At 46.8% G+C, this 18,005-nt stretch overlaps 1 protein-coding gene across 1 annotated transcript in view; it reads left to right on the top strand.

Moving 5' to 3' along the window:
* The window catches only part of ABCB1 (ATP binding cassette subfamily B member 1), a 356,266-nt gene that overhangs the window by 40,465 nt on the left and 297,796 nt on the right, over positions 1-18,005 (top strand). Inside the window, exon 3 of the mRNA XM_033931220.1 lies at positions 3,895-3,952. Within this exon, the coding sequence (XP_033787111.1) occupies positions 3,895-3,952 (58 nt within the window). The remainder of the gene's footprint in view (positions 1-3,894; positions 3,953-18,005) is intronic.

The following is an 18,005-nucleotide window of genomic DNA, read 5'->3' as shown; positions in this document are numbered from 1 at the left end:
CCTTCTATGATCTTTTCAATTTTGTCGACGATGTCTTTTGTTCTCACTCCTGGGAGGCAGGTCACTAGTCGATCCTCTCTCCCTCCTGCTATGTGGCTATGTACTTGCCTTAGGATTGAGTCTCCCACTAAGATCGCAGACTTTCCCTTCTTCAGTTTTCGCTTTGGTCGCAGGTCTATGTCCTCAGTGTGCTGTGTTGCTTCTTCTTCTAGGCATCGGCAAGACCTTGCCTCCTCTTCCTGTGAGATTCCTCTGTGGGTTTCTTCCTTGGAGTCTTCTTCCTCTTGTTCTCCATTCCATGTGGGTGTATCTTCATCTTTCCTCTGATGTTTGTGTTCTTCCACCCTCCTCTTGTAGGCCTCCTCAATGAACTCCTCGAGCTCCCTGACTTCTTCCTCGATGTGTCTCTCTCTCATGAAGTCTTCAGCTGTCTTGATTTGGTCTTCTGCGATGTAAAGTCCTTCCAGTTCCTGTATCCTGTCCTTCAGTTGCCTAACTTCCTTCTTAAAGCTTTTCAGCTCCTGACACAGACCGCATACATATGACTGCCTCCCCGAGGGGAGGTAGTCATACATATTACAGTCTGTGCAGAATACTGGAAAGCTCATCTTCTGGGTTCCCTCTGCTTCCATTGCTGTCCGCCTTTTTGGAGTACTCTCTTTTATTTCACTGGTACCTTTTTGCTTGTGTGAGTGTGTGTTCTGTTCTGTACCTGTTGCTTGTTACTTCTCTATTCCCTAGTTATATGTTTTTTCCCTGTATGCAATCCTAATGTGCCGCGTTTGTCTAATGTTGACTAGTGTTGTGGTGTTCTGTGTTGGTTAGTGCTGATGTTCCTACTTTAAGTCAGCAGTTTGCGTGTGTCCTGCTGTTTTGTATGTATGTGCTCTCTGCGTCTGCTGTGTTTTTGCTTTTATGTACTTGTTTGGTTATTTAGCTGTGTTATTTGTTGGCATCCTTACCTTGCTGTCCTTCCTTGGTGTCTTCGGGATCTTTCAGATCTTTTTGGCTTTATTTATTTGAATATATTAGTCCAAACATAAACTCTAGATATTTGGAGAGGGCTATTGCTCTCTTGCTAGGGCTGCATCTTGGTTCTCAAAATGAGTGTATTACCCCATTGTGGGAGATACTGGCTGGGTTTTCTAGGAACCCCCTTGTTCATCTTCACACAAACTGCACTAACTTCTGTGAAAAGTATAAGGAAAATGTTTGTTTGTTTTTTTTACTCTGAGTCTGTTCACTCACACGCTCAGGGGAAGCAGTTTCTTCATTCAAAATAAACAGCCCTTCTCCATACACATCTGTTTCACTGGTCCCTCAAGTATTTTAGTCTGTTTCCAGAGCTCAGTATCAGCTCATGTCCTTTCTCTCTCAGGGACTTCTTCCACAGGGACCTCTCCTGGATAGTCTGTTTCTCAAGGCTTGTATCAGCCTCTAACTATGGAAGCCTCCTCTCACTCTTGGACCTCTCTGAATGATCCCCTGAGTATATGAATTTTTTCCTGCCTGAGTCCTACCCCATGCCTGTTCCAGCAGTTTGGCGCCACCTGCTGGATGAGAGTTGAGCTCTGAGCTACATAGTTCAGTGCATCCTGGACCCTGTAGTTTACCCTCTAATGGGCCAGCGCCCCCTCTTGCCCGGTGAAAGGGTAACACTAATGAGAGAGAACCTCTTACTAGGGTTACCATATTTTAGTCCAGAAAACCCTGGACACTTTACCCCACCCCATTCTGCCCCAGTCCCACCTATTTCTGCCTCAAGCCCTGCTCCCACAAAGCCTTTTCTCTTCCCCAATAAGCTCTGACTGCATTTGGAGGGCCTGGAGTATGAGCCAATGTGTGTCTCATCATCTGTGGATCATCAGAGGCCCTCCAGCTGAACTGCTAAGTTTTGGAAAGTCTGTCCAGGAGCCTGGACATTCCTCTGAAAAGAGGACATATCCAGGTTTTCCTGGACGTCTGGTAACCCTACCTCTTACTCTTGCACACCCTTCTTTTTATTTTTATTTCAAACACTGCACATAGGGGTACCTAGGAGAACTATACAAGGCTTACAGCGATCTTTTTTGTTCCTTTTATTTTTTTGGAGGGGGAAACACCCATGGTTAGTGTAGAAAATTCTCTAGGGGAGTCCACAGTGGTGCCTAATTTGCATTGGTATTATTGGGCAGCTCAGCTGCGAATTTCATTTGACTGAGAAATTGAGGCAGAGAATCCAGCTACCTTAGTTGAACAATATTTTTTGCCCCATTATGGAGATCCTTGTGGATCCCTTTTCTAATCATTTGCTATCTATCTGGTCTAAAGTTCAGAAGCATTAGGGTGCATGTGAAAGGATTTCCACGCTGGCACCCATAAGTAGGGAGCCTCAATTTGGAAGTGGAATAGATAGGCAGAAGTTTTTGATATGGGAACAGGAGGGGGTGGTGAGATTTCAGCAGGTTTTGGAAGGTGAAGGGTTGAAGCCTTTTCTTACCTTACAGGATCTGTTTCACTTCCTAGATAGGGAATTTTTTTTCCCCATATTTGCAGCTCTGACATTTAATGAACACAGGGATGGTTTTGGGAAGACTGAAGCCTCCAAAACTGCAGTGGTGGCAGCGCTCTGAACGGGCTGCTTTGTGAGTTCGCAGCCTTCCCTGCCAGGGCCTTTCCTCTGCCGCATCACTGATGAAGCGGCAGAGGGAAGGCCTCGGTGGAGTAGGCTGCGAACATTGCCACTGTTTTTGAGGCTTCGGAGGTATGTAAGGAGGTCGATGAGGTTCAGGTGCACAAAGGGATGGGAAGGAGGGATAGGTATAGCACAGTGGAGGGTCGGTGAGGTTCCGGTGCACAAAGGGATGGGAAGGAGGGATAGGTATAGCACAGTGGAGGGTCGGTGAGGTTCCGGTGCACAAAGGGATGGGAAGGAAGGATAGGTATAGCACAGTGGAGGGTCGGTGAGGTTCCGGTGCACAAAGGGATGGGAAGGAGGGATAAGTATAGCACAGTGGAGGGTCGGTGGGGTTCCGGTGCACAAAGGGATGGGAAAGAGGGATAGGTATAGCACAGTGGAGGGTCGGTGAAGTTTTGGTGCACAAAGGGATGGGAAGGAGGGATAGATATAGCACAGTGGAGGGTCGGTGGGGTTCCGGTGCACAAAGGGATGGGAAAGAGGGATAGGTATAGCACAGTGGAGGGTCGGTGAGGTTTTGGTGCACAAAGGGATGGGAGGGAGGGATCTTAACTAGGGCTTATTTTTGTGGTAGGGCACTGGCTGATATTGAGACTAATACCCAATTAATTCCTGCCCAGTTAAACCCTTTGAATAACGACCCTGTGTATTTTAAAATATTTTTCATTAGCTTCTCCACCTTATTCGAATTAAACTTAGGTGAAACCAAATTGCTTGTTTGGACCAGGGCTTTGGAGAAGTGAATGAGGGGACAATTGTGCTTATTTCTGCGGTGTTCAAAAACACCTGAAAAATCTAAACAATAGGGTTTTGGAGCTCAGCTTTTTAATAATGTAAGTGCAATTTAGTAAAATCTAGCACTTGCATATGTAAGTGTCAAAAAATAGCACTGAAACATTTAATGCTCCAAGCAATGCTACTTTTCTTTGCAGTGTATATAAAACGGGTGATATTCCTGCATGTGTAAGAAAATACCAGTATATTTTTAACAGCCTCCATGTTCAGTTGGATGTTCCATTTCTGATCTAGACCTGCAAAATTGGCCTTCACACCTTCAATGCTTACCAATAGAACCCACCACTGGGATATGACTGTGATAGAGAAGAGGAAAATGACAGCCTGGTATTGAGTGTGTCTTGCTCAAGAAGGATAGGTCTGCTTTACCTGGTTGCTTTATTACCTTATGGCCAATTTTTTTTTAATTATTTACCTTGCAGGAAAGAAAAAGGCAAGGAAAAACCATTAAAACCTAAAATGGTCAGCCCATTTACAATGGTAAGTCATATCATACTTTTCATCTTTTTTTTGTATTATTTATATCAACTACAGTTGTGTAACAAAGACCAATCAATGAAAATAACCAGGTTATGAAAATTTGTAAAATATATCATATGAATAATATATGAAAAAAATAAGGTGAACAAGACTGTTTGAATGTGATTGTATAACTACAAAAAGGTGGTATACAAGTCCCAATCCCTTTTGCTACTGCCGTTGTGACTCATACCATACTCCTTTTTAACCTGTCCATTTTTGGATATTGCAGCAAGGCCTCGGGCTCAGATGTTGCATTGCTGGTTGTGTACAGGAGACAACACATTCCAGTGACTGGCAATTATTAAGGAAACTAGGTTGCCATTTTATTAGTTTAATTTATTTTTCACATTTCCATGTGCACAATAAAAGTAAGCATGTCTAAGGTTTTTTTTTTGTTTTTTTTTTAATAACTAAAATACTTAGGGGGTACTAAGGTCTTAATGCAAGATTAGCATACAAGAATGGGCTGCCACAAAATTTATTAAAATATTTTGCAGTATTTTACCAGTTAGTGTGCAATAATATTTTTAAATGTCATGGGAGAAAGTGGGCATTCCCATGCAATCTGATTAGTGCATTATGAATAGCGCGTGGTAGCTGGATAATATATTCCTGCACTAATGTTTAGCAGGTCTCATGAGAACTTGACCTGCAAATATTTAAAAGAAAAAAACAAACCCTAAAAGAATGCCATGTTAAATCTGGGCTTAACGTGGAGAAAATACACAATACAATAAACCTGATTTCACAACACTTTGGTAAAAGGGCCCCTAATTTTGAGGCATACACCCCTTATACTTTCTAGTCAAGCTCCTTTCTTAGTTATTCACTAGACAGAATATCTGGGGATGAAAGAAATTGGCCTGGGACTAAAATCAAAGGTAAAGGCAGTGCCCTCCATTGGAGGAGCAGAAGACATAATTAGACAACCTGCCATAGTTAAATTGTATTGTAGGTGCTAGACAATCAGTTACTGTATATACTCGAATATAAACTGAGATTTGGGGGCCAAAAATGACCCATAATTGGGGATCTCGGTTTATATTTAGGTCCTCAAGTTTGCACGCTCTCCTATCTGGACCCACTGCAGACCTCCCACAGGCCTGCCTTAAGCCCTGGTGATCCAGTGGTGAGCCGAGAAAGGAGCGATATTTCCAACATCCTGTCCTGGCCAGCTGTTAACCACCCTGCCTCCCTCTCCAGCATACCTCAAAATCTGAGCAGGAGTTAATTAGATATTAGTCTCAATATCAGCCAGTGCCCTACCCCCAAAATAATTCCTAGTTAAGATCCATCCCTCCCTCCCATCCCTTTGTGCATCGGTTTCCAGAGCATCGGGACTGTAAGTGCGATGTAGGTCTAGGGCAGTGGAGAGCGGGTAGTGGAGGATAGGAGTACTGGTCATTGAGAGAGAGGGAGAGTAAGTGGAGGAGATAGAAATACTGGTCAATGGAGGGGGGAGATAGTGCTCCTGTGTTCTCCTCCTGAAAAATCCAAAAATTGCTGTTTTTAGACTTTGGGAAGTATAAAAAATTGCATTTTTGGCATGAATTTGATGCTGGTGGCCATCTTGGATTTATAGCTATCTATTTTTCTTCTTCTCCCTGCTTCTTCAAAACTTTGATTTTTGCCTGGGAAACTGCTTGGATGGAGTCCTTGGGGTTTCCTCTTATGAATTAATGACAAGATTGTACAAATTTAGCGCTTTTAGAACGTCTTTACCCCATGTGCCGTGTGACACAGTTGGGGGGGGGGCTATAGCGACTGATTTAGTTTTGCCCCCACAGAAGCAGGTGATTAGATGCTCAGCCAGCCTGGTGGGTGGCCTCCATTACTTTTAGGGCTCGGCACAGCTGGTTCTTTGGTCAGCCTGGCTGCGGACCCTCCGCAGCTTAAGATATGTGAATTTAAGTCATCTAAAGGTGACTCTTTGCCCCAGGAGCCAGATGCCTTCTCTAAAATCTTGAGGATTTATAGTCTGTTAAAAAAAAAAAAAAAAAAAGGCGTGTTCTTCTCCTGAGCAGTCTCCTTTCCCTCCAGGATATTTTTAGGTGGCGTGTTGCCTTCGGGCATGTTCTCGCTTCTGCCTGATCTGGCTATTCTGCCTGCTCATGATCGGGCCGATCAGACAGGTTAGTGAATCTGGCCCAAACTTTTATAGAATCACACTTTCTAAGTTGTGCATGTAACTTAATTATCCCAGGACAAGCAGGCAGCATATTCTCACACATGGGTGATGTCACTGCGGACAGCCATGAAAGCAAACTTGCTTGAAGATCTTTATAAGAGCTTCCGAGTGCTGCATGTGCAAGTGCCTGCCCGCCCAAACTAGGGGGCGCATCTCCTGTGAGGTTCCTCAGTTCAATGTTTTCCGCGGAGCCGAGAAGACCTTTTTCGTCTCAGCTCTGCAGCTTCGTGCCTTCTCTTCACCGCGACTTTTTATTTTGGTCACTGTGCTCGCATTTCTCTTTATTCTCTTTCTTTTTGTTTAAAAAAAAAAATTATTATTGAATTATTTATTTTCTTTCTTTTTGTCCGGTCAGCGGGCTTTGGGCCTAGGCCCAACCGCTCAGCACTACGGACTTTGTTTTTTCTATGTCCCGGCCTCTTACCGGGTTTATACGTTGTTGTCACTGCGGCAAGGCAGTTTCCATCACCGACCCTCATAGTCGGTGTATGGTCTGTTTGGGTCCCGGACATTGCCCCGAAGATTGTCATCGCTGCTTGACTCTTCAACCTCGGGCCTTTCGTCGCCGCTGTACTCGGTTTGAACAACTTTTGGGCAGTATGGAGCAACCGCCCGAGAAGGCCTCGACTTCGGTCTCGAAGGCATCGGCTTCGGGTGCGGTCTCGGGTTTGAAAGCCTCACCTTCGACGCAGGTCTCGACCTCGAAGACTTCGACCTCGACTCTTGCTGTTCTACCCGCTAGGGCCTCGACCTCGACATCCTCGGTCTTGAAGGCCTCGTCGGCTCCTCCTCTGAAGTCATCTTCCATGGGTAAGTCTCCTGTTCCTCTTTCAGGTACCGTCTCTAAGAAGCCACCAGAGTCTCAGGCTTCACAAACCGTACCTCCGGTTTTGTCTGCCTCCTCGAGACCTCCAGCTAAGCGTGCCTCCAAGCATCGGGAATACTCATCTTCGAGGTCGCCCTCCTTGGAGCGCACTGCGGCACCTACGAGACCTGATCCTTTTGTCTCGGTGCCGATGTTTGAGGACATGTTGAAGACCATTTTGACCACTCAAATTCCTCAGTTGTGGCTCAACTTGTCCCATCCTCGACCCTGCCTCCTGTGGACCAGCCTGGGCAGCAGTCTGAGCCTCTTCTGTCTGAGGTACTTCGAGGCAGGTCTCGGAAGCCTCATCAACTGTCTTCTACTGACACTTCACCTGAGCCTCCGTCGATGTCTCCGCTGCCTCGCTCAAAGCATCGCTCGAAGCACTCGAGGCATCCTGTTTCCAAGCTTCGTAAGGAGACGTCTCTGGTACAGAAGCTTCCAACTTCGATGGATCCCGAGACTTCCTCAAAATCGAAACATAGGTCTCGCCTTCGAGGTACCTTGACTACTTCTTCTCGAAGTCTATCAAGATCGAGGACTCCTCCGTTGAGGCCTGCTTTGCGAGACTCTTCCCCTCCTGTCTCGACACATTCTATGCCTCGAACCCCGAGGGCCTCGCCGTCGAGGAGCTTGAAGCACAAACACTCGCTGACTCCACCTCATGCAGATAGCGTAGCTTCTTCAATCACTATGCACTTGGACTTGGAGCCCTTGTCTCAATATTCTAGAGAGGCTTCTCCTTCCTACTCTGTGGTCCCTCGATCTCACTCTCCCTCTCCAGAGGATGCCTCGACCTCAAAGTCCACTTCTTTTGCGAAGTTTGTATTCGATATGGGGAAAGCCCTTCAATTGGATCTTCATTCTGATTCCAAGTATACCCCAGAATACTTGGCCGACATGGAGCTGCCTCATCCACCTAAGGAGACCCTAAGGCTGCCTATGACTCCAATTCTCAAACAGACTTTCATGAGGAACATGGAAACTCCGTATTCAATTACAGCCATTCCTTCCAAACTGGATTCCCGTTACTGTACTGTACCCTGCAAGGGATTTGAAAAATCTCAATTATCCCATCAGACTTTGGTGGTGGAGTCGTCTTTGAAAAAAGCTCACAAATTTGGACGCAGATTGTACCAGAATTCCATGATGGCTAACAGAATTCTTAATTATAATTACGTTTTTACCACCTATTTCAATCATTTTCTGAAATTGTTGCCTTCATTCTATCCGGATCTTCCCAAGCCATGTCTGCAAGAGTTTAAGCAAATCCTCAAAACTCTATCTCAATTGAGACTTTTTATGTTGCAGGCCTCATATGATGCTTTTGAACTTTCCTCCAGAGTCTCTGCCTTTGCAGTCGCCATGCGTCGCCTTGCTTGGCTATGCATTGTTGACATGGATCCCAATCTACAAGATCGTTTGGCCAACTTACCTTGTCAAGGCACTGAACTTTTTGATGACTCCATTGAAGCTGCCACCAAGCGCCTCTCAGAACACGAGCGCTCTTTTGCATCTTTGATTCGGCCCAAGCCTAAGACTCCTGCTCGGGCATATAAACAGCCACAACGTTGTTATCCTCGGAAAACGACGCCAGTCTTCTCAAGACCTCCTCCTAGACGCCCTCGGCAACACCAGCGTCAGCAGAAGGCTCAAACTCCTGTGGCCACTAAACCAGCTCAGTCTTTTTGACGCTTCCAGTCTGAGTACTCCAACCTCCCAGCATCATAATTCTCTTCTGCCCATAGGAGGTTGTCTTTCCCATTTTTATTCCCAGTGGGAAACCATCACTTCAGATCTTTGGGTTCTGACCATTCTGCGAGAGGGATACTCTCTTCACTTGCTTCAGGTTCCTCCAGGTCACCCTCCAAGAGAGTGTCCTTCCAATTCGTCGCAACTTCCTCTTCTTCTTCAGGAAGCTCAGGCTCTTCTTCGCCTTCGAGCTGTCGAGGAGATTCCTCTATCTCAACGGAACCTGGGTTTTTATTCCCATTACTTCTTGGTTCCGTAGAAGACGGGGGACTTGTGACCCATTCTGGACCTCAGAGCCCTCAACAAATTTCTGGTCAAAGAGAAATTTTGGATGCTCTCGTTACCAACCCTATACTCCCTGATGGCTCAGGGAGATTGGATGTGCTCACTGGAACTCAAAGAGGCTTACACTCATATCCCCATTCATCCAGCCTCTCGCAAATACCTTCGATTCAAGGTGGGGAATCTACATCTCCAATACCGAGTTCTTCCTTTCGGACTTGCCTCCTCCCCCAGAGTTTTTACGAAATGCTTGGTGGTGGTGGCTGCAGCTCTTCGCACTCAGGGTCTTCAAGTTTTCCTGTACCTGGATGACTGGCTTATCAAAGACCCCTCTCCTCAAGGGGTTATTGCAGCGACCCAAAAGACAATTATGTTCCTCCAAAGTCTGGGGTTCGAGATCAACTTTCCAAAATCTCAGTTGACCCCCTCTCAATCTCTCCAGTTAATTGGGGCTACTCTGGACACTGTCCAACTCGGAGCGTTTCTACTTCCACCACGTCGAGATACCCTCCTTCGCCTTTTGTCATCAGATGTCCCATCTTCCATCCATTTCTGCAAGACAAATGATGGTTCTGCTCGGCCATATGACTTCTACGGTTCATGTGACTCCTTTTGCCAGACTTCATCTTTGCATTCCTCAGTGGACCCTGGCTTCTTAGTGGCAACAAGCTTCTGACCCGCCTTCCTGACAAATTACAGTAATTGAGGCGGTCTCTCCACTAGTGGATGCTTTCTTCCAATCTTTCCAGAGGTTTGCTGTTCCACATTCTCCCTCATCAGAAGGTTCTCGCAACAGACTCGTCGACCTACGCATGGGGGGCACATGTAGACAGCCTCCGTACCCAGGGTCTGTGGACTTCGGCGGACCAACTTTGTCATATCATTAATTGGAACTCAGAGCGATTTTCAATGCTCTCAAAGCTTTTCAACACCTTCTTCACGACAAGGTGGTGCTTGTCCGGACGGACAACCAGGTGGCCATGTCAACAAGCAGGGGGTACGGGTTCTCACTCCCTATGTCAAGAGGCTCTGAATCTATGGCAGTGGGCAATTCATCGAAACATCTTTCTCAGAGCTGTCTATATTCAGGGTCATCATAACTGTCTGGCGGACAACTTGAGTCGCCTTCTGCAACCTCACGAATGGACAATCAGTTCCCCCATGCTGCATCAGATATTTGCTCGATGGGGAACTCCGCAGGTAGACCTTTTTGCATCCCCCCTCAACAACAAGCTGCCTCAGTTTTGCTCTCGAATATACTCTCCCCAATGTCTGGAGGTGGACGCTTTCCTCCTGGATTGGACGGGTTAGTTTCTCTATGCCTTCCCTCCATTTCCGCTGATTCTCAGGACTCTTGTCAAACTCAAGACGGAACATGCCACCATGATTCTGATAGCTCCTCGGAGGCCCAGACAACCATGGTAATCCCTTCTACTTCAACTCAGCACCAGGGAGCCTCAACTTCTACCAGTTTTTCCCTTTCTGCTTACTCAGATTCAGAGATCTTTACTTCATCCCAATCTGCAGTCTCTACACTTAACAGCTTGATACCTTTCTGCCTGACAGACTCCTCGCACTTCTCTCAGTATGTTCAAGATATTTTGTTCGCCTTCAGAAAGCCATCCACTCGATAGTGTTATGGCCAGAAATGGACTAGATTTTCTGCTTGGTGTTCCGCACGTCAGATGGAGCCAACGTCTACATCCTTGGCTTCTGTTTTGGACTATTTACTTCACTTATCGAAATCTGGACTTCAGTCTACATCCATCCGAGTCCATCTTAGTGTTATTGCTGCTTTTCATCAGCCTCTCGATGGAAAACCTCTCTCTGCACATCCCGTGGTTTCCCGTTTTATGAAAGGACTTTTTAATGTTCATCCACCTCTTAAACCGCCTCCGGTGGTTTGGGACCTCAATGTTGTTTTGGCTCAATTAATGAAACCTCCATTTGAACCACTTGATAAAGCTCATCTCAAGTATCTCACTTGGAAAGCAGTTTTCCTGATTGCCCTCACGTCTGCTCGAAGAGTCAGTGAGTTACAAGCTTTAGTTGCAGACCCACCTTTCACAGTTTTCCACCATGACAAGGTGGTCCTCCGTACTCATCCGAAATTCTTACCTAAAGTGGTTTCGGACTTTCATCTCAATCAATCTATTGTTCTGCTGGTATTTTTTCCAAAGCCTCATTCTTACCCTGGAGAAGTGGCGCTCCATACTTTGGACTGCAAATGTGCCTCGGCTTTCTACCCGCAACGCACTCAACCTCACAGAACAACTCCTCACCTTTTCATCTCTTTTGATCCGAATAAGTTGGGACGTCCTATCTCAAAGCGAACCATCTCCAACTGGATGGCTGCTTGCATCTCTTTCTGCTATGCTCAGGCTGGTCTTCCTCTACAGGGTCGAGTCATGGGCCATAGAGTCCGAGCTATGGCGGCATCTGTAGCTTTCCTCAGATCAACTCCTATTGAGGAAATCTGCAAGGCTGCCACTTGGTCCTCGGTTCACACATTCACTTCTCATTACTGTCTGGATACTTTTCCCAGAAGGGATGGCCATTTTGGCCAATCTGTTTTGCAAAATATTTTTTCTTAAATTGCCAACTCTCCCACCATCCCTTTATGCTTAGCTTGGAGGTCACCCATAAGAACATAAGAACATAAGAAGTTGCCTCCGCTGAGGCAGACCAGAGGTCCATCTCGCCCAGCGGTCCGCTCCTGCGGTGGCCCATCAGGCCCATTGCCTGAGCAATGGTCCCAGACTATCCCTATAACCTACCGCTACTCCTATCTGTATCCCTCAATCCCTTTATCCTCTAGGAACCTATCCAAACCTTCTTTGAAGCCTTGTAACGTGCTCCGGCCTATCACAGCCTCCGGAAGCGTGTTCCATGTATCCACCACCCTCTGGGTGAAAAAGAACTTTCTGGCATTTGTTTTAAACCTGTCCCCTTTTAATTTCTCCGAGTGCCCCCTTGTACTTGTGGTTCCCCATAATCTGAAAAATCTGTCCTTGTCTACCTTTTCTATACCCTTCAGGATCTTGAAGGTTTCTATCATGTCTCCTCTAAGTCTCCGCTTTTCCAGGGAGAACAGCCCCAGCTTTTTCAGTCTGTCAGTATACGAGAGGTTTTCCATACCCCTTATCAGTTTAGTTGCTCTTCTCTGGACTCCCTCAAGTACCGCCATGTCCTTCTTGAGGTACGGCGACCAGTACTGGACACAGTATTCCAGATGAGGTCGCACCATTGCACGATACAGTGGCAGGATGACCTCCTTTGTCCTGGTCGTGATACCCTTCTTAATGATACCCAACATTCTGTTTGCTTTTCTTGAGGCTGTGGCGCACTGTGCCGACGCCTTCAAAGATGTGTCTACCATCACTCCCAGGTCTCTTTCAAGGTTACTTACCCCTAGCAGTGATCCCCCCATTTTGTAGCTGAACATCGGGTTCTTTTTCCCCTACATGCATGACCTTGCATTTCCCTACGTTAAAGTTCATTTGCCATTTTTTGGCCCATTCTTCTAGCATCGTTAAGTCCCTTTGCAGATCTTCGCAGTCTTCCATGGTTTCAACCCTGCGGTAGAGTTTGGTGTCATCCGCAAATTTAATAACTTCGCAATTTGTTCCCGCCTCCAGGTCATTTATAAATATATTGAACAGGAGCAGTCCCAGCACCGATCCCTGCGGAACTCCGCTCGTGACCCAATGCCAGTCTGAGTAATGGCCCTTTACTCCAACCCTCTGTTTCCTGTCTGCCAGCCAGTTTTTGATCCATTGGTGGACCTCCCCTTGCACCCCGTGTTTCCACAGCTTTTTAAGCAGTCTTTCGTGCGGTACCTTGTCGAAGGCTTTTTGAAAGTCAAGGTAAATGATGCCAATGGATTCCCCTTTATCCACCTGTCTGTTTACCCCCTCAAAGAAGTACAATAAGTTTGTGAGGCATGACCTACCCTTGCAGAAGCCGTGTTGGCTCGACTTTAGCTGTCCATTGTTTTCTATGTGTTCGCAGATACTGTCCTTAATCAGTGCTTCCATCATCTTTCCCGGGACCGAGGTCAAGCTCACCGGCCTGTAGTTTCCCGGGTCCCCCCTTGAACCCTTCTTGAAGATGGGCGTGACATTTGCAATTTTCCAATCCTCCAGGATCTCTCCAGTTTTTAAGGATAGGTTACATATTTGGCGAAGTGGCTCTGCTATTTAGTTCCTTAGTTCCTTGAGTACCCTTGGGTGAATGCCGTCTGGACCTGGCGATTTGTCGCTCTTTAGTCTGTCTATCTGCCTGAGGACATCCTCCTGGCTTACCTCTAGTTGGACCAGCTTTTCATCCCGATCCCCATTTACGATGTCCTCTGGTTACGGAATATTGGATGTGTCCTCCCTCGTGAAGACTGACGTGAAGAACTTATTTAACCTGTCAGCTATCTCTTTTTCCTCCTTTACCACTCCTTTTTTGTCTCCATCATCCAATGGCCCCACTTCTTCCCTTGCCGGTTGCTTCCCCTTCACATATCTGAAGAATGATTTGAAGTTTGTTGGTTCCCCTGCCAGTCTCTCCTCATATTCTCTTTTAGCTTTCCTAACCACACGGTGACACTCTCTTTGGTGTTCTTTGTGCTCCTTTTGGTTCTCCTTTGTTTGGTCCTTTTTCCATTTTTTGAACGATGCTTTCTTGTCACTTATCGCCTTTTTCACTGCAGTTGTTATCCACGCTCGGTTTTTTTTGCACCCCTTCCTGAATCTGGGGATGTACAGGTTCTGTGCCTCTTGCACCGTGCCCTTGAGTAGGGACTAGGCTTTTTCTACAGACTCCATCTTCCTTGCGCTGCCGTTGAGTTTCTTTCCCACCATTTTCCTCATGCCATCATAATTCCCTTTTCTGTAGTTGAGTGCTGTCGCTGTGGTTCTTTTCACCTTTGATGATCCAATTTCCAGCTTGTACTGGATCATGTTGTGATCGCTGTTTCCTAGGGGTCCTAGCACCGCCACCTCCTTTGCAGGTCCCCCTAGCCCATTGAGGATTAGGTCAAGAGTGGCATCCCCCCCCGTGTTGGTTCCGTGACCAGCTGTTCCATGAAACAGTCCCTCGTGGTTTCCAGGAATTTGGTCTCCCTTATGCAATTTGAGTGTCCAATACTCCAGTCTATCCCAGGGTAGTTGAAATCCCCCATCACCATCACACTTCCGCTTTTGCATACCTGCCTCAGCTCAGCCTCCAGGTCCATGTGTGAGAATATGCTGCCTGCTTGTCCTGGGATAAAGCACAGTTACTTACCGTAACAGTTGTTATCCAGGGACAGCAGGCAGATATTCTCACAACCCACCCACCTCCCCTGGTTGGCTTCTTAGCTAGGTATCTGAACTGAGGATCCTCACAGGAGATGCGCCCCCTAATTGGGCAGGAAGGCATTCGCACATGCGCGATGCAGCACTCGGAAGCTCTTATAAAGATCTTTAAGCAAGTTTGCTTTTGAGGCTGTCCACTGCGGGGCTCCGTCGGTGACTTCACCCATGTGTGAGAATATCTGCCTGCTGTCCCTGGATAACAACTGTTATCCCAGGACAAGCAGGCAGGTATTCTCACGTATGGGTGATGTCATCCGACGGAGCCCCGATGAGGACGCCTCACAAGCAGACTTGCTTGAAGAAACTAGAACTTTCGAGTCGCCCGCACCGCGCATGCGTGAGTGCCTTCCCGCCTAGTGCACAGTGCACGTCTCCTCAGTTCTTAGTTTTCCGCGGAGCCGAGAAGTCCGTCTTTGACTCTCTGCGTTCAACTTAGTTCACTTTTGCCTTCTCTCGACCGCGGTTGGTGCTATTTTTTTTTTCACGAATCGCTGTTTTATTTATTTTATTTGTCTTATCTAGTTTAAAAAAAAAAATAATAATTTTTTTTGTCATCCGTCCGTTCTCCGGGACGGGCCGCTCGGCCGCAACCCACGAGCTTCGACCTTGCAGTGACTGTTTTTAGGCCTATGTCCCAGCCTGCTACAGGCTTTAAGAGGTGTAGCAAATGTCGGCGCGCAATCTCTCTCACGGACCCTCATAGATGCTGCCTCAAGTGTCTGGGGCCTAAACATCATCCCACGTCGTGCCTGCCTTGCCAAACACTTCAGCCTTGTGCTTTTAAGCGTCGTTGCATTCAAGTAGACAAACTCTTCGAGATGGGAGTCTTCAACTGATCTCTCAACTTCGAAGGCGTCTCCGGCTTCGTCTTCCATCGAGCCTCCTTCTGCGCCTCCTGCTTCTACCTCGAGCCTCATCAAGCCTTCCTCGTTTGCAGCGGCTCTTGCTTCGACGTCATCTGCTGTATCTTCCCCTGTTCCCTCAGGTCAGATAACTCAGCAGTCTGTTCCTCCGGTGGTGATTAAAGTGTCTAAGACTCCTAAGTCGAAGCACACTCACATTACCTCGAAGGAACCTCCAGCCAAGGCAGGTGGACCGGTTTCAGAAGTGGATCCAACCTTGCCGGCTTCTTTTCAGACCATTTTAGAGAAGCAGTTTCTTCTGTACCTTACCATTATGGGTCCTAAACTGCTTCCTATTATCCTGCCTGGGCATCCAGCAACCCCCTGCGAGGTCGAGCCGCCTCCTATGCTCTGGTTGGAGCCTCACTCTTTGCAGGGAACAGAGTCTCTGCGAGTGTCTGGTCTGCCTCCTAAGCACGCAAGGCAAGGAGTAGATTCTTTGTGAGTGCATCGACAGGATTCCTCACACTCTCAGCAAGGAGCAGAGTCTTTGCGAGTGCATCGAGGTTCCTCCTCCAAGCCTCTGGAGCTTCGATCTACAGCTTCTAGTCCTATTCATACATTGGCATCGGCTGCTTCCGTCTCTGAGGCAAAATCTCCTCGATCTTCGAGGTCCGGTTCTAGACACAGTTCTCACATCGTTCCTCGCGGCATTCTTCACGGCATCGTTCCTCGCAGGAAATTCCATCTTCCTCGAAGCCTCGTTCTACTCCGACCTCGACCAGACCACCGACTCCTCGTTCCAGGTTTCCGATGCCGGACCTCAAGGATATCCCGGCCTCGATTGCTTCTACCAAGTCACCAGGTTCTTATGAGACTTTTTTCCATGCCGAAGCTTCATCTTCGACACGTGCTGCCTCGACGTCCTCGAGTCCTTTTCGAGACAAGGCCTCACCGGATCAGCTGTCTTTTTCATCTTTCCTACGACAGATGGCTGTAGATTTGGATGTTAAATTGGATTCTGGCTCCAAATATTCTAAGGAATATCTTGAAGTCATGTGTCTTCCTCAGCCTCCGGCAGAGAGTCTCAAGCTTCCACTTCACAAGCTTTTGGACCAGACTTTTACTCGATGCATGGAGACTCCATTTTCTATACCAGCAGTTCCTGGAAAATTGGACTCAAGGTATAAAACGGTGCATCACAAGGGATTTGACAACTCACAGTTATCTCATCAATCCCTACTAGTTGAATCTTCCTTGAAAAGATCCCATCCTTCCAAGGTCTATGCTACAGTCCCCCCTGGCAGGGAGGAGAAAACTATGGATAAATTTGGACTCGCATCTATCAGAATGCTATGATGTCCTCTAAAGCCCTCAATTATAATTTTTATTTCATTACTTATTTTTAATTTCTTCTTTCTCTACTGCCAAAATTTTTGACTTACATGGATAATCATATGCATTTTGAGTTTCAAGAAATCATTGCTTCTTTTTCTCAGTTGCGTCTCCATCTTCTGCAATCATCTTACGATGCCTTTGAGTTATCTGCCCGTGCGGCTGCTTGCTCTGTGGCTATGTGTCGTCTTGCATGGCTTCTTACCATTGACATGGACCCTAATCTTCAAGACCGCCTGGCTAACATCCCTTGTCAAGGCAACGACCTTTTTGATGAGTCCATCGAAGCAGCCACTAAAAAATTATCTGACCATGAAAAGTCATTTGCTTCACTTATCAGACCTAAACCGAAGCCAACACCTGCCAAGCCTGCATGTCCGGCTGTTATCTATCAAAGGCATTTTGCTCCAAAGTCAGCTCCTTATACTCATCGTCCTTTGAAAAAGCAGTCACCTCAGAAGCAATAGAAATCCCAACCTTCTGCTGCACCTAAGGTTTCTCAGCCTTTTTGACTGTTTAAAACAGAGCATAACCTCCACCGTTCTGTCTCTGTCTCCCTTTCCCCCTATAGGAGGTCGTCTCCATCATTTTTACAACAGATAGACCTTAATTACATCAGACCTCTGGGTACTTACCATCATCAGAGAAGGATACTCTCTTCATTTCACTCAGGTTCCACCGGAGCTTCCTCCAAGAGAGTATCCTTCCAATCTATCCCAGACCGCCCTTCTTCAGGAAGCTCAAGCTCTGCTTCATCTCCATGCTATCAAACCAGTTTCTTTGGACCAGCAGAACAGGGGGTTTTACTCCTGTTACTTCCTTGTTCCGAAGAAGACAGGCGATCTGCGACCCATTCTGGATCTCGGGGCTCTAAACAAATTTCTAGTCAAAGAACAGTTTCGAATGTTGTCCCTGGCATCCCTTTATCCCCTTCTCGAGCAGAATGACTGGTTATGCTCTCTAGATCTCAAGGAAGCCTACACTATTCCCATCCATCCGGCCTCCTGTCCATACCTCTGATTTCGGGTGGGGAATCTGCACTACCAATAGAGTTCTACCTTCGGCCTGGCTTCTTCTCCCAGAGTGTTCACCAGATGCCTGGTAGTAGTAGTAGCAGCAGCTCTACGGAATCATGGTCTTCAGGTATTTCCCTACCTCGACGACTGGCTCATCAAAGATTCCACATCTCAAGGGGTTATTGTAGCGACCCAACGGACTACCTGGTTCCTACAAAGTTTGGGATTCGAAATCAACTTTCCCAAATCTCAACTTCAGCCTCACAGAATGTACAATTCATTTGAGCTGTTCTGGACACTGTCCAGCTCAGAGCATTACTTCCACA

The sequence above is a fragment of the Geotrypetes seraphini genome, chromosome 2 (genome assembly GCF_902459505.1).
Source record: "Geotrypetes seraphini chromosome 2, aGeoSer1.1, whole genome shotgun sequence".
NCBI lineage: Eukaryota > Metazoa > Chordata > Amphibia > Gymnophiona > Dermophiidae > Geotrypetes > Geotrypetes seraphini.
Note: the sequence above shows the minus strand (reverse complement) of the source record. Positions and strands in the feature narration are given on the sequence as shown.